This window comes from Eptatretus burgeri, chromosome 6, assembly GCF_056783735.1.
Source record: "Eptatretus burgeri isolate ZD-2024b chromosome 6, Ebu_testis_v1, whole genome shotgun sequence".
NCBI lineage: Eukaryota > Metazoa > Chordata > Myxini > Myxiniformes > Myxinidae > Eptatretus > Eptatretus burgeri.
The window spans coordinates 114032948-114050447 of record NC_140966.1 but is presented as its reverse complement, the minus strand read 5'-3'; the positions used below and the strand labels follow the sequence as shown (position 1 = coordinate 114050447).

Below are 17500 nucleotides of genomic sequence, written 5' to 3'. Positions count from 1 at the left end.
ACATAAAAACATACATACTCACTTACATACTTAATCACCTACATACATACGTACATACATAATCACATACATAATCACACATACATACGTAATCACACACATAATTACATGCATACGTACATACATAATCACATACATACATAATCACATACATACATACATACTCACATACATAATCACATAGATACATACATACTCACATACATAATCACATACATACCTTCGTAATCACATAAAAACAAACATGCATAATCACATATACACATATATACTCACATATAGACATACATAATCACATAAAAACAAACATGCATAATCACATATACACATATATAATCACATATATCCATACATAATCACATAAATACATACATAATTACATACATACATAATCACATACATTTATAATTACATACATAATCACGTGCATGCACACATAATGACATACACCTGCTCCATTATTATATCTAGACATATATGATTATAATACAAGACCCATTGCTTCGCTGATGGAAATACCAATCTTTGCTGTGATTGCTCATCAATAGGTCAAGAAGAAAAAGGATTCCTGCAAGTGTCGGGAGAACCAGCATCGCAAATTGGTGTTTGCAGTTTCGTCATGCATGCCCATGTACCCATAAATAAATAAATATTTTAAAAAACTTCTATTTTTTTCGTCACAAACCTTCCCGGGAGTTCCCTGAATCCACCGTAGTTGGATTTATTTGAATCCGGTAATGCGTTCTAAAGTTATATTGGAACACGACAGACAGACTAACAAACAGACAGGTCAAATATATATTTACATCGATTACTGAACCCAATATGAGATTCGAGTTTTAAAATGCAGAAGTTATTGGTTTAACCAGCATAAACAGACCGTCATTTATGTTGTTGTTGTGATGTTTCCTCACTGTGCAGATGATGTAAGCCGTGTGAAGTTGACAGAGATTGAGGGTGTTGAAGGGTCGGATTATATCAACGCTAATTTCATACCGGTACCTGCACCACTTTCATTAAAACATCCCAGAATTCTACCTGAGGTGTGTAGTCGCCGAACTGTGTAATCAGTGGACTTTACTCTCACTTCCAGGGCGTGCACTCAGCAAGGGAGTATATTGCCACACAGGGCCCACTACCTGGCACTGTGTGTGATTTCTGGCGCATGGTCTGGGAACAACGGGCACCTGCCATTGTTTGCCTCACTCAGTGCGTCGAGAAGGGCCGGGTAAGTTTTTTTCCTCGTCATCAATTTGATAATGAAAACTGAGTTTGGTTTCCGTTTGGTATGTTGTTAGCTCCTCCTGCGTGATAAAGGTAATGTTATTAAAAGAATGAATAAAGGCAATGTGAATTGCTCATTGAATGAGCAAAAGAGTAAAGTGGATACGACATTACCAGACTCGGTTATGGAATGGTTCGAGTATCCCCTGTGAGTTTGGTAGGTCGTCAGTTTGAATCATGACTGAGTCATACCAAACACTTTAAAAATGGTACGTGCTGCTTCTTTGCTTGATGCTCAGCATTTAAAAATGATCGAGCCCGGACATACAACCATATGTTAACAATACTCGTGCAGGCTTGATGGGCCTATCCCGCGTTGAAGTTCTTTGAAAGTGATCTCGGATTAGTATCAACAAGTTGGGACCTGTGGACATCAAGTTCTCAACAACGACTCCAAGTCCCTCAACCACCTCCCCCCCCCTTTCTCCCAACCCCAAGTCCTTAACCCTTCCCCCCTTGCAAACTCAAGTCCCCACCCCCCACTTCCACTTTCTTCCCGTTCTTAACAATATTACTGTTCCTGTTCATTAAAAAATAAATGTTCAAAGTAAATAAATAAAGAAAAACGTTGAAATCACAATCTCGCACGATTCCGTCATTCCGCGATTCTTCAGTAAAAACTGTGAATAAGTAAGCTGAATGATAAAAAAAAACCCCAAAACATAAGGTCATTGGTAATGGGAAAACATAACATACAACGGGAATCCCCGGACAAAGACCTTCATAATGATATGGCTTTTATGGTCCCTGCTCGAGTAGTTTCAGAGAAAATGGTCGGAAAGACAAACAAACATACAAACAGAATAAGCCTATTATTATTATATAAATTACAATCGTGTTTATGATGAGATTTGTACCTTGAACCAAAGCAATGATCTACAACTTGCCTAACTGTTTCATCCATCATGGTCCCCATTGCAGACGAAATGTGATCGATACTGGCCAGCTGAGGGTCGTGTTGACATTTATGGGCATTTGTCAGTCACATTACTTTCAGAGGCAACTCATGAGGACTGGACCATTCGCTGCTTCCAGCTCTCCCAGGTTTGCCATTTTAGCTTAATTTCTCACTTTCATTGAACTCTGCCAAACATCACTCGTCACCTTCACCACCGAAGGTGGACGGATGTTATTTTTTTCTTCACCTCTGTGTCAAAAATTTGTGGACGGATTCATACGAAACATGGTGAACAGGTTGGGTGTGTGACAAGAATGAATTAATTCGATTTGGGTGAAGATCTGGATCTGCAGATGCGATTTTTATTTTTCAAGTGATTCTTTACAATTGAGAGATAAATCCAAAAACGAGATGTAGCACAACATTTGTGAATGGTTAAAAGTTGTGGACGGGTTTTCATAAAACTTAGTGGACAGGTTGGGAAGGTGACAAGAACAAGCCGATTCGATTTTGGTTCAGCTCCAGGTGCAGATCCAGCCTATCAGTGGGATACAAAACATAGCATGTTCAGCCTGGCAGAGGTATGTGCTCTACCGAGTGCCATTCTAGTTTTTATCCCCCGCCGTGTGGCGGAAGGGGGATATTGTTGTCACCCAGGTCGTCCAGCTGTTCGTCCGGGCGGGCGTCAACATTTATAGCTGTGAGTGCGATAACTCATAAACTCTACGCCATATCGATTTGAAATTTGGGTCACACATGTACCACCTGAAAAGGAAGAACCCTATTGATTTTGGGCGTGGCCGGATCCAAGATGGCCGACTGGTGCGGCCATCTTGAAAAAAATGTTTTTTCGCCATATCGATTTGAAATTTGGGTCACACATGTACCACCTGAAAAGGAAGAACCCTAACGATTTTGGGCGTGACCGGATCCAAGATGGCCGACTGGGGCGGTCCGTCCGGCTGGCTGGCTGGGCGTCAACATTTATAGCTGTGAGTGCGATAACTCATAAACTGTTCGCCATATCGATTTGAAATTTGGGTCACACATGTACCACCTGAAAAGGAAGAACCCGATTGATTTTGGGCGTGGCCAGATCCAAGATGGCCTACTGGGGCGGCCATCTTGAAAAAAATGTTTTTTCGCCATATCGATTTGAAATTTGGGTCACACATGTACCACCTGAAAAGGAAGAACCCTAACGATTTTGGGCGTGACCGGATCCAAGATGGCCGACTGGGGCGGTCCGTCCGGCTGGCTGGCTGGGCGTCAACATTTATAGCTGTGAGTGCGATAACTCATAAACTGTTCGCCATATCGATTTGAAATTTGGGTCACACATGTACCACCTGAAAAGGAAGAACCCGATTGATTTTGGGCGTGGCCAGATCCAAGATGGCCTACTGGGGCGGCCATCTTGAAAAAAATGTTTTTTCGCCATATCGATTTGAAATTTGGGTCACACATGTACCACCTGAAAAGGAAGAACCCTATTGATTTTGGGCGTCGCCGGATCTAAGATGGCCGACTGGGGCGGTCGTCCGTCCGGCCGGCTGGCTGGCATGGCGTCAACATTTATAGCTGTGAGTGCGATAACTCATAAACTGTTCGCTATATCGATTTGAAATTTGGGTCACACATGTACCACCTGAAAAGGAAGAACCCTATTGATTTTGGGCGTGGCCGGATCCAAGATGGCCGACTGGGGCGGCCATCTTGAAAAAATGTTTTTTGTAATAAATGGAAAACCAGTTATTTGATTTCAATGATTTTTCAATGGTGGGGGATTCCCCATCTCTGATGGTATATTTTTTTTTAGAGAGGAGAGGCCAGGAGAGGTACTGCATTTTGGGCTAAAATGCGTTTTAATCCGGCCTACACATTGAGGCAATCCATGAACACAAATCCTTGACCACTCGGCTTGTGTCACTGTGGAATCACCCAGGGGTCACCTCTCCACCTACGACGTCAAAGGGGACTCACCTGAGAAAACCCGTTCTTGCTGGATAATCGTCGAGCGGCGCTGATGACGTTATGCTTGCCTCCTCGGGATAAATCGTCCGGATCCCCAAAATATGTACACTGAGTTCCTGCACATTGAATGTTGCTTCGGTTCAGGGTGCGTTGGACCTGTAAGTACAATTGTACGCTCAAAAATAAATGTATTCCATCTTCTTTAACTTCAATCATCGGAAGGATAAAAAAAAAAATCAACACAGAAAATTATGTCATTGCACTTGGCATTCACCTGGAAGATACTTGGGGTTTGTATCAGCATATGTATGCAACACCAGGTGAATGTGCTTGCTTATTGGACAGACAAATCATTCGACAGTGTGTGCCGGCTTTATAAGTTATAATTTCTCCTGATAGAACACCAATAAGTATCAGACACTTCAATTTGGGCCGTTCCTCTTAAAGACTGTCACTTTAGCAGATTGACACTCTTAATGGCTGGCTGTTGTGCTCACAGGGAGGTGAAATCCATGAAACGTGGCAATGCAGCTACACGGCGTGGCCTGACCACGGCGTGCCGAGTACTCAGAACATGCCACGGCTCCTCACGTTCGTGTGCCTCGTCCGCTGTAGTTTGGGCGTTCCTGCCACGCCGATCATTGTGCACTGCAGGTAACGCTGGTGGATGCGAGTACTGGTGTTTTGGGAACCGCTTCTTCGGGGTCATCACCTGAACCAGTGTCGTTATCGATTGGAGTTGTTTGTGATGTTGCCAAGTTACTGGGATAGTCGGAAGTTGTGAATAACAGCATTTTCTTCTAATCGACGTTTTAATGTCGCTCGGCAGAGCAGACGAGTCTATAATGTACGTTAATCGAGTAATGAGGTGTTTTGTTATCTTTTTGTGTCTCGTTCATGCAAATGTGTGAAAATGTTCTTTGTGACCTTTAGTTTTAAAAGCTTTGAAAAATATTTCACTGAAACGCAACTTCCACTGGTAACAAGTGATTTTTTTTTTTTTTTTAGCTTAATCTATTACATTGTACTTTACATTGTATGTATTTGTCCAAGACGTACAGAGTGAGGGAAACATCCAGCATCACCTGCATGTAACAGGGAGTAAAGGTCATCCCCTTCATTGCATTTGTGCGTGGTGCGTATGCTGCGTGCAGTGCTGGCGTAGGCCGCACGGGCACTTTCATAGCGTTGGACCTCATCCAGCAGCACCTGCAGTCTCGCTCGGCGGTCGACATACTTGCTCTCGTGGCAGAGCTGCGGAGACACCGACCCAGTATGGTGCAAACAGAGGTAAAACAAACAACAACATTTGAACAAGAACGCATCAGATTCCTCCACCACGTTGCACATGTTCTGTTTTTTTCTTCATTTCCTGTGGCTGACGGGATTGCTCGGAAGTAGCAAACTCACCTTTGACCCGTATGGTATGGGTTTGATTTCTGGCCCGACCAAAACTGCTACTCTGGTGCACCGTAGGCAGGGTGTTGCGTCAATGAGTAAATCATCCTTCGTAGGGGACATCATATCAGAGGGATGATCTGCGAGCGTTCGCTGGTGTATGTATCTTTCGACAGGAGCAAGCCATTCTGTGCTGTTCCCTGGAAAAAATTCGACATTCCCATCCTGATATATGAGCGCTCTTTTGGGATGGGGGTGGGGTGAGCGGAGGAGTTAGATCAGAAGCAAAGCTGCACCAGCAGACCAAATTTGTGATCAAAATCCAATCTAATGTTTATATTATGGGCTTGCAGGATAACTTAGAGGTATGCAGAATGGCATCTGAGATGTCTTGCCTGTTGCTGAATCATGACCCAGCTATAAACTATCATCCTGGTGTTTTGCAGGCAGGGCGATTCATAAATGTGTTCACCATTCCTTGGATGGACATTGAACCGGGTGTCCTGCTTGTTGGCATTACTTTGTGGATGTTAAAGATCCCACGGTGTCCTTCGTTAACAGTCGGCTAGTTATCTCCAGCACCATGAGTAAATTAAAAATTCCTGCTCTAATCTACAGGGGGCACTGTATCATCTGCACAACAGCGCCCCTTTAAGATTCGATGCTAACCCACAGCCACTTGCTGCGCATGGACGACGGCGATTCATTCGATAGATGGAATGTTCACGGCATTCTCACACTGACAAACAGGATCGTTTCCATGTTTGTACCTCTGAGTTATCATTTCAGGGCTGCGAGCATGAAATGATCATCCAAAGCCAAAGCTGTGCGTGTTCAAATTCAGATAATTGTCCTCATCAAAACAAATTGCATCGTTGTGTGGTGTGATGGAAATGAGTCATCCACACGTAGTGCTGTGGATTAGTGAACGTGCTTGGTGATCTGTAAGTTGCGCCTGGTGTTCTCCCTTTCCCCAGGAGCAGTATGTGTTTCTCCATGGCTGCGTGCTCGCTATGTGGCGTGCGAGGCACGAGTTCATTCCTCCGCTTGTTTATGAGAACGCACACGTCAGCACAGACAAGGGTGATGGTGAGAAACGATGCACCGGTCATCGTCGGTGCAAGGCAGTCCAAATAATACATAAGATCTATTTCAGTATATAATGGAAACTAAAGAGCCATAATGGATGTCATTGGCCTACTCCAATCCTATAGCTACTACATAACTACCTGAAGTCCCTGATTCTGAACCCCAGAGACTACGCATGTGTTTTTTTTACTGCCTAAAACGTTCCCCTGAATCCCCGGGTACAACCACCAGTTGTCAACTCATTCCATCCAGTGATTCAGGAATGCAGACCACAGACACACACACACACACACACACACACAGACAAACACATACACACAAGGAAGATACTTACGAAATCCAAATAAACAATAGACGACATGGCAACAACAATTTTGTAATTTTGAAGAAAATAAAAATTTAACAAAGACCTATCAAGTGTTTCACATGATTGAATGTTATGCCTCATAAATTTGGTTGATACGTTTTCTAATTGCGGCCTAATGGGTGTTTTGCATGTTTTGGATGCCCTTGACTTTTGACTACGTTTGAACGAATGTTGCTCGCATCTACTACACATACACATTTTTATCTGATTATAATGGGGTGAAGTTGTTGTCATGGAAACCGTTAACATGTCAAATCGGCTAAATCAATCGTTCTGATTGTGGGTGAACCAAGTCTATGACCCAATATGCAAATCCTGTTCAAATTTTAAGTTAATAAGAAGATTGATGATTTTATGTGACATTGTGAGCTGTTGACATCAAAAATGATTCAGTGACCAATTCATTGACCCAATATGCAACTTCTGTTCAATCTCGCAGGGTCCCCACCCTCTGGGTGGGTGGAGAGAGTAGATTACTTGTTGAAAAAAGTATCGTCTATGTTTTGCAAGAAGACTCTATAGATGTTTGTGTGGTGTGCGTCCAAAGGCGTTTAACGGGTATCGAGGATCTAAGGTGTCAAAGGGGTGTAAAACTTTTCAAGAGTCAAAGTAGTCCAGAGAGTTTATAGGGATCTAAAGGGTGTTTTCTAATAGTAGTTCTGGTATAAAGGAGTCTATTGGATTTAAAGGGTGTAAGTGGTCAATAGGGGTTTAAAGATCTATAGGGTATGTTCCAATATTACTTATGGGTCTGAAATGTCTTCGGCTCAAGAGGTATAAGTGGTCTACAGGGTGTCAAGGGCTCCAAGTGTTCTTAAGGGTGTAAAGGTGTAGGTATAAGGGGGTCTAAAGGGTCTTAAAAAGTCCAAAAGGGTCTAAAAGGTCTTAAATATATAAAGGTCGAAAAGGTATTTTCCAATATGTACTTAATAGACCTAATGAAGAGACGTGCTCACAATCTAACTCACGTTCATAGAGTAGGCTACGTAGTTAATAGTCATACTCATGGTGGTCAACCGTGGCTTCACCGTCCACCCATGTTGTTCGGTTTTATATACATACGAGTATAAAAGCCCATCATAAATGATGGGCGGTTCAGCCTCTTGAGAATTCCAAATTCTGAAGCTTCGGCCTAGCATCAGGTGTGCTTGTATCTTCTTTACTGACTAGTGCGTGGCCGTACGTGCAAAAAAAAAAAACTTTCAAACAAATACACAGGCCGTTCCTTCACTCTAGTAAACTACAACTGGATTGGGGCATTGTGTTTATCTCTAAATGCGCATAAGAAATCGAGAAATTATTGGAATACACGAAGTCATCACTTTCCGGAAGTCCGTACGTTGTAACCTGTAATGGGGAACGTGGCTGAGGTTCTCTTCCCCATCGGCCACGCCCACGCAGCAACGTGTCCTATCATTGGTTGGTAAATAAATGGCCATAACTTGGGAAGCACTTTCCCGATTAATATCAAACCTTGAAAAGGCACATACTCAGAGCCCCAGCAATATACCTGGCAAGTTTCAATTGGATCGGACCGGTGGTTGTCGAGAAAAAGCGGCCACAGTCTCTCTCTCACACACACACACACACACACACACACACACACACACACACACACACACACACACACACACACACACACACACACACACACACACACACACACACACACACACACACACACACACACACACTGCTGGAATTATAGATAGATTAGACATCATGCGGATGTAAATGAACACTCGTTTTACTTTTCACACGTTACACATCACGTGCAGTACATTTCATCTCCCTGTACCTTGTATTTATTGGGGTTTTTTATTTTTTAAAGCTTCTCAACACCGCCCATGAGGCTCGCTTTGCAAGTCACTGGGTACAATTTCAATAGAACAGACGTGATTACTTTTTATGGAAAATATTTTTCGAGTTTTTTTATCCTCAAAAATCGATCTTAGTGAACACACAGTTGTGTTAAAAGATTGGCCTTTAAAACTACACTCGAATCGACCTTCTGAAGGGGGACAGACAAATACACAAACACACAAATACGTCTTACATAGGAAGATAGATATCAAATCAATCGGATGAAAATTGACGATTTATGTGACCTTGACCTTTTAACATCTTGACCTAAAACCAATATATTTCAAGCTTTTGACAAGCTCCAGCCCCTTGGCTAAGTTTCATGAAGATTGGTTTAGACATGTGACCTGCGGGCACTGAGAGCCAGACAGACAGACAAACATACTCGGGGAAAGAATATACTTGCGAATCTTCGATTTCACAAGTAACGATCACTTTTGTAATCATACATTTTTTCTGAACCGTGGTATCTGTCCGTACGTTTGTCTGTCTCCCATTTATGGCGGCCACTTCCCATGCTGCTTTTGAAAAGCTGCGCAAACAGGCAGAGCTCAACATTCACTTTTGAAACGACGGGACAACAGGCATGAATAATGTTGATGCCAAATTTAATTTCACAAGCACGATATTTTGCCCTCTTTTTCGACGAATCCCACCTCTTCCACCCGATGTTGCACCACCATTTTGCGGTGGGTGGTATAAGTAGCTCAGAGCTTTGGACTCTGACTGAAACCAAGAGTGCAACACAATTAACCTTTTTAAAGTCCATGGAATAATTATTTAAATTGATAGATTTACTTGAACTTTTCCCGTCACTGGGGACGGATTCTTTTGCTTGTTACAGATATATATATATATATATATATATATATATATATATATATATATATATATATATATATATATATATATATATATATATATATATATATATATATATATATTGCGATTGTCAAAACAAATTACATATTCCAGTTCATCGTAATGAGTTTAATTTTGTTCAACAATTTTAAAAGATTGTATACCAAGAGTCGCTTACTAAAATGGGATTCATTATGTCGAAGTGTTCCTTTTAATAATGCGAATCCACAACACTATCAGTCTCCACCACTGGATGGTAGATGAGAGCACTTCCTGCTGGTTTGTTGGAGAGAGCAACAAGATATTTGTCTCTGCTAAGAGGTTAACATAGTTTTTCATGTTTAAGGAAAGGTGGTCTTTTTAATTTCAGACAATTATGTGAATCATTTAAGCTGGAGATTGATTGGCTAATGTAATCCCAACTGCACCGCTCGCATCCTTGGGTAATTCTCGATGCGGTGCGGTATACCTTCTGATATCCAATCGCAATACATGGAGAGGTTCCACTTGTTTTGAAAGGCAATGTACAAACAACACTCACATTTAGCTTAATCTGGATCTTTTTGCAGTTAACCCCCCCCCCCCCCCCGCCAAAGGTCACACGTTCCTCCAGAATCCCACACCTGGTTTTCTTAAGTCTCAGCTGGATGCTCATCTCAATTCCTCTGTCATCTCGTCTGAACTAACACCCTGTGTGTGTTGTCTCAAACATTTCCCCGAATTCCTTTTAGAGTGCTGTCCATCATCACCTCATGCTTTCTCCCAGAAACACACCTCATCTCATCTCATCTCCTCTTGCTGACCCCCTCACTCTCACTTTTTTTCTCCCCCTCTTCCATCCCTGTCACTCAACGACTCGTTTTTGTTTCCCCTTGTAAACCCACCTCGTCTGGTCCTCCATGAGCTGAGACCTTTGTACGACTTCGACTATTTTGGTTGTTAACAACACCCTCCTATATTTAAATTAATTATTTATGTCACCCAGATAAATATGCATCATTACTTGGCTTTCATTAGCTTAGTTGTAAACGATGTTATTCTCGAGAAAAAAATCGTTTGGAATCGTTGACTCGGAAAAATGGTTTGCCGTGCACACCACCTCCTGAAATGTCGGTGGAGCAAATTGTTTTGTGTGTTGGAAAAATCCATCGGTATGCAGAATGTAGTTGCTGCATCGAGGATGAATCATCGCATCGTCATTTTCGTCTTGAAAGAAATGTTGACGCAGCTCGTCGAGACGGGTCTGAGTATAGAGCCGGATATCTTCGTGTTTGTTTCCCCGTTGGATCGATTACCATCGCATGAGGTATTCATCTCAAATGTTGCTCCTTTGCTTCAGAATGAGCAGATTAAGGCTGCTTTGGAACAGTATGGTAATGTCGTGTCCCCAATACCCTTCATTCTTGTCTGATTCAAGGATGTAAAACATGTCCTGTCCTTTCGGCGTCAATTATTTATTGTTCTATAGCCGAACATTCGTCAGTTAGAAGTCGTGTTGAAAATTAAACAAAATAACTATACATACTGGGTGTTTACTGGATCGCAGACCTTGGTATGTTTTAAGTGTGGTCAGTACGGACATGTTAAAAATGAACCTGTGCCAGGCAATGAAGCTCCTTCAGAGCCAGGTGAAAGTTCTGAAAATCAAACAGGATAAGAATGAGTTATGTGTGGTTGCACGAGGAAAACAACGGCACTAAGGTTCAAGTACAGTCGAGCCTGTTTCATATGCTGAAGCAGTCGCCGTGAAAAGGGTTTCACTCGGTAGGAGTGAAACTCAACCGAACCCTTGTGGTGATGAATCCTGTTCTCCTCCTCGTGTCAAAGAATAGGCTATGGAGCATCAAGAGGATCGATTACCTGAGGATTTGATCTTCGTTCAGCCGAGACCATTGTCTCTTGCACCTGCAAAGGTAAAAGACGTTGTTATCGAGCGCGAGCCGTGCGTTTCGCACGATACGTGTTCGATATTGGATTTGAGTGAGACAGAAGGTGCAACTGGGGATTTGCAGGGCTGCGAGGACTGAGACGCCTCCTCTCCGGCTGAATTATTTAAATTTCTCCATAATACTTATCGGAAAAAGATCAAGCTCATTGACTTTTCCGCATTTGGACAAATTCCATGTTACTGCTTCTGGCATCATTAAAAATCCAGCGGCCTGTGGTGACAAGGAGTCCCAGGTGTTTTGGCTGAAAACTATTGTATTCATAGCAAGGAAAGAACTTCAATGATCAGCTCTTTCAATAAACTCTGATGACTCATTTTGGTTTTATCTATTGCAAGTATAAACATAAACGGGGGCCATGCCCCGAAACTAAATAAGCACGTCAAATTATTATTAGAGCAAAGGCACGTAGACATCGCTTTTCTCCAGGATGAACGTTGTGGTGACCCCTGTTTAGCAGAATGGCAGAATACAATAAGAGGTTTGTGGTTTTACAGCTCGTTTGGTTGTCCGAGAGCAGGAATCGCTCTCTGGCTTAGTTCAAAAATCTCTTCTGACCAAATAGCATTCCCTGAAGTTATGAAAGGTCATTTGTCTTTTGGAGGTCATAAGGTCACATTTCTGAATGCTTATGTCCTAAGTGATTCTTCGAGAAGAAAAGATTACTTTCCCCTTCTTGATCACTGTTTAGCTCTAATTGATTTTGGTGATCTTGGCTGGACCGCAGTGGTGTTGAACCTCACCCGGAGAGCGCAAAACATTTGGCGGCTGTTCTCGTAAAATATCACCTGATTGATGCATGGAGGTTGCAGCACCCCCAGGTCAAGCAATTTTCATGGTGTCAAGCCTCTCATAATGGGGTATCTTTTGCACGTCTTGATAAATATTATGTTAACAATGGTTTTCGGAATTTAATTTTGTCAACGGCGATTTTTCCCTCTTGTTTTTCAGATCATCATCTGGTATCTCTAAAATTAATTTTTCCCTAAACTCCACGTGCGAGTGCTTATTGGGCCCGTGATGTTGGTTTGCTAGAAGAGGTGCATTTTTGTAATTCATTCAGAGCCTTTCGGTGTCCCCTCCATACCAGGAAAACACTTTTCAGAGTAGGAGACAATGGTGGGACATTGCAAAAACCCACGTCAAAGTTTTTTCCAACAATATAATGTGTATTACTCAAAGGATAACTTTTCTAAGATCTCCCAACTTGAAAAGGAGGTTATGGAACTGCAATCAAAGCCGATTACATTAAATAGTGACACAAGAGTGCACAAAATTTACAAGAAAAGGTTGCTTTGTCACCTTGTAGAGGAACGTGCAAAAGGGGCTCGAGTGTGTCTTTGAAGGAGAGTCAAGAAGATTCAAGTTTTGTATTCTAAGTACTTCTTCTCTTTGGAGAATACAACTAAAACACAACAACAATTGCACTCTTTGCAATCACCAGATGGTGGAATTGTAAGTGAACCTAAGATTAGTAAGTTATTAAGTGATTGTTCCCCCCCCCTCTCTTTTATTTGCAAAAAAAGTTGATTTGAATGTTGCAAATACCTTTGCTGAATCTTTGCCGAAATTGTCAAAGTCGCAGTGGGTCTCGGAGAACCCTATCAGTCCGGAAGAATTGAGTCTTGCGCTTTCCGGTATGGCATCTGGGAAAGCTCCAGCAGTGGACAGCGTCCCTTGTGAATTTTATGAAACTTTTTGGGACATTATTGGTCCTGAGCTTTGGAAATGCTCCAAGAAAGTTTTCAAGTTGGGGAGCTTCCCCTAAGTTGTAGACAAGCGGTTGTCTCCTTGCTACCGAAGAAAGGAGACACCCAGCTACTTCGTAACTGGCGTCCAGCCTCTCTACTATCCACCGACTACAAAATATTCTCCAAAGTTCTTGCCTCTCGCTTAAGATCAGTTGTTAACTCTTTAGTCTGCACTGATGAAACTTGTGTACCTGGACGATCGATATGTGAAATCAGTGCTGTTCGTGATATTTCTGATGTGTGTAACATTGGTGGTTTTGGCACCACCTTAATATCGTACATTCAGTTGTTGTATCACAACACATATATATGTATATGTATGTATATGTATATGTATATGTATATATATATATATATATATATATATATATATATATATATACATATATATATATATATATATATATATATATATATGTATATATATATATATATATATATATATATATATATATATATATATATATATATATATATATATATATATATATATATATATATATATATATATATATATATATATATATATATATATATATATATATATATATATATATATATATATATATATATATATATGTATATGTATATATATATGTATATATATGTATATGTATATATATATATGTATATATATGTATATATATGTATATATGTATATATATATATATATATATATATACACACACACAGTGGGGAGAACAAGTATTTGATACACTGCCGATTTTGTGCAGGTTTTCCCACTTACAAAGCACGTGGAGGTCTGTAATTTTTATCATAGGTACACTTCAACTGTGAAAGACGGAATCTAAAACAAAAATCCTGAAAATCACATTGTATGATTTTTAAATAATTAATTTGCATTTTATTGCATGAAATAAGTATTTGATCACCCACCAACCAGTAAGAATTCCAGCTCTCACAGACCTGTTAGTTTTGTCTTTAAGAAGCCCTCCCATTCTCCGCTCATTACCTGTATTAACTGCACCTGTTTGAACTCGTTATCTGCATAAAAGACAGCTGTCCACTCTCAATCAATCAGACTCCCACCTCTCCACAATGGGCAAGACCAGAGAGCTGTCTAAGGACATCAGGGACAAAATTGTAGACTTGCACAAGGCTGGGATGGGCTACAGGACAATAGGCAAGCAGCTTGGTGAGAAGGCAACAACTGTTGGCACAATTATTAGAAAATGGAAGAAGTTCAAGATAACAGTCAATCTCCCTCGGTCTGGGGCTCCATGCAAGATCTCACCTTGTGGAGCCTCAATGATCATGAGAAAGGTGAGGGATCAGCCCAGACTACAAGCAGGACCTGGTCAATGACCTGAAGAGAGCTGGGACCACAGTATCAAAGAAAACCATAAGTAACACACTACGCCGTCATGGATTAAAATCCTGCAGCGCAACAAGGTCTCTCTGCTCAAGCCAGCGCATGTCCAGGCCTGTCTGAAGTTTGCCAATGACCATCTGGATGATCCAGAGGAGGAATGGGAGAAGGTCATGTGGTCTGATGAGACCAAAATAGAGCTTTTTGGTTTAAACTCCACTCGCCGTGTTTGGAGGAAGAAGAAGGATGAGTACAACCCCAAGAACACCATCCGAACCGTGAAGCATGGAGGTGGAAACATCATTCTTTGGGGATGCTTTTCGGCAAAGGGGACAGGACGACTGCACCGTATTGAGAGGAGGATGGATGGGGCCATGTATCGTGAGATCTTGGCCAACAACCTCCTTCACTCAACAAGAGCATTGAAGATGGGGCGTGGCTGGGTCTTCCATCATGACAACGACCCGAAACACACAGCCAGGGCAACTAAGGAGTGGCTCCGTAAGAAGCATCTCAAGGTCCTGGAGTGGCCTCGCCAGTCTCCAGACCTGAACCCAATAGAAAATCTTTGGAGGGAGCTGAAAGTTTGTGTTGCCCAGCGACAGCCCCGAAACCTGAAGGATCTGGAGAAGATCTGTATGGAGGAGTGGGCCAAAATCCCTGCTGCAGTCTGTGCAAACCTGGTTAAGAACGACAGGAAACGTCTGATCTCTGTTATTGCAAACAAAGGTTTCTGTACCAAATATTAAGTTCTGTTTTTCTGATGTATCAAATACTTATTTCATGCAATAAAATGCAAATTAATTATTTAAAAATCCTACAATGTGATTTTCAGGATTTTTGTTTTAGATTCCGTCTTTCACAGTTGAAGTGTACCTATGATAAAAATTACAGACCTCTACGTGCTTTGTAAGTGGGAAAACCTGCAAAAACGGCAGTGTATCAAATACTTGTTCTCCCCACTGTATATATATATATATATATATATATATATATATATATATATATATATATATATATATATATATATATATATATATATATATATATATATATATATATATTGGTTAAAATAAACAGAGTTGATTTCTCCTTTCTCTGTATCAAGGGGTAAAAGGTAGGGATGTCCTTTGTCTGGTCTACTTTATGGACTTGCCAGTGAGCCCCTTGAAAGGGCGGTTGCAGGAGAAACTGTCGGGTTTCTCTGCTTCTCCTAATGAGCCCCCTATAAAAGTTGTAGCGTATGCAGATGACATCTGCACTGCAATTCAGTCCCAAGATGATGCATGCGAGTTATTAAATCTCTTGAAAATGTTAGTGTTGCTTGTTCGGCTGAGGTGAACTCGTCAAAGAGTTATGCCTCCTTTTTTGGACTACTATCAACTTTTTTTTCCCCCCTGAAAATTTGTCCTGGAAGAATGATGGAGTGTCCCATTTGGCCGTACATCTCGGTGATTCCCGATGTATCCCAAAAAAATTGGGATGGATTAATCGACAAAGTGTTTTCCAAACTGCAAAAATGGAGTGGGCTGCTTTGTAAGCTTTCTTATCATGGTGGAGCATTGGTGGCTAACAATTTGATCACTTCCACCCTGTTGCACATGTTTATGGTGCTGCAGGCACCAGAGTGGCTAATCAAAAACATCCAGAAACAATTGATTGATTTTGTTTGGGGTGGTAAACAATGGTTCCGACTGGGTGTTCTCAGCCTTCCTCGTAATGAGGGGATCAGGGGCTTGTTGACGTCACCAGCAGGCTCATGACATTCCACCTTCTTTTCGTGAAGAAGCTTCTTTACAGCCACATGCCTTGCGAGAGTGTGCTGTTTTTGTTTTTTGTTTTTTTGCTGAAGCAAGCAAGTTGGCTGTGTTTTGGTCGTGAGCTGTTTTTGCATAACTTCCCTAAGATTTATGTGTCATCACTTCCTCTGCACTTGCAGTGTCATCAAAGCCCGGCAAGCTTTGTCACTGCGTCGTGAGACCAGTTTCTTTCCCAACACAATGTTTCTGAATGAACCAATTTTCTTCAACCCCCTTTTTGCAGCCATTCCTTCTTTCAGGACCTTTGTCCAGCACTTTATAGGGTCAGATTTTCCTTCATTCCATAACATGTTGGACTTTCAAACAGAAAGAGGGAAGTCTGGTTGTGAAATTTCTGCCCTTTCTGCTTTCTGGTCAATTCTGATTATTTTGGCCAGATTTTTTTAGTTTTTATTTTTGCAAGCATTAAATAATATGAGAGTAGAATTCAGGAACCACTTTGAATCCGGTGGTTTGCTCAATCAATATGCCTTCCCTGAGTTGCTTTTGAGTTGTAACGGCATATCTGTACCTTTTTAACTCGATCGAGAAAGGGACTTTACATGACTTTTGTGTTTGCTTTAGTTTTGCTGGTTTCGTGAAAGGCCCTTTTGGTGTTTAGTACAAAGAGCATCTGCCAACTTCTTCTCCGCTTACTCCTGCATGGCAAAGTCAACACACAGCTCCAGTTCCTAAACGTTCAGGCGACATGCAATGGAGATTAGTGCATTGGATTCTTCCTTGTAATGTTTTGTTGTAACAAGTTTTCCAACTAACTTTTGGAAGTGTGTCCTTTCTGTGAGAATCGTGAAACGCTGTATCGTGCATATGTTGAGTGCACAAGACTTGTTCCCTTGTTTTATTTTTTACATGACAAATTCTTGAAACTGGGTTTTGCTTTTTCTTTTGAGAAATTAATTTATGGTTGCTTGATGTCTTC

The 17500-nt window shown here is 41.3% G+C and overlaps 1 protein-coding gene across 4 annotated transcripts in view; it reads left to right on the top strand.

Annotated features, from left to right (window-relative positions):
* The window catches only part of LOC147025663 (receptor-type tyrosine-protein phosphatase O-like), a 176277-nt gene that overhangs the window by 155667 nt on the left and 3110 nt on the right, over nucleotides 1–17500 (top strand). For all 4 annotated transcript variants that reach the window (XM_085886871.1, XM_085886870.1, XM_085886869.1 and 1 more), the window contains exons 21-26: nucleotides 922–998; nucleotides 1094–1228; nucleotides 2206–2328; nucleotides 4656–4810; nucleotides 5311–5446; nucleotides 6532–6643. In XM_085886871.1, coding sequence (XP_085742997.1) covers nucleotides 922–998; nucleotides 1094–1228; nucleotides 2206–2328; nucleotides 4656–4810; nucleotides 5311–5446; nucleotides 6532–6643 — 738 coding nt within the window. The remainder of the gene's footprint in view (nucleotides 1–921; nucleotides 999–1093; nucleotides 1229–2205; nucleotides 2329–4655; nucleotides 4811–5310; nucleotides 5447–6531; nucleotides 6644–17500) is intronic.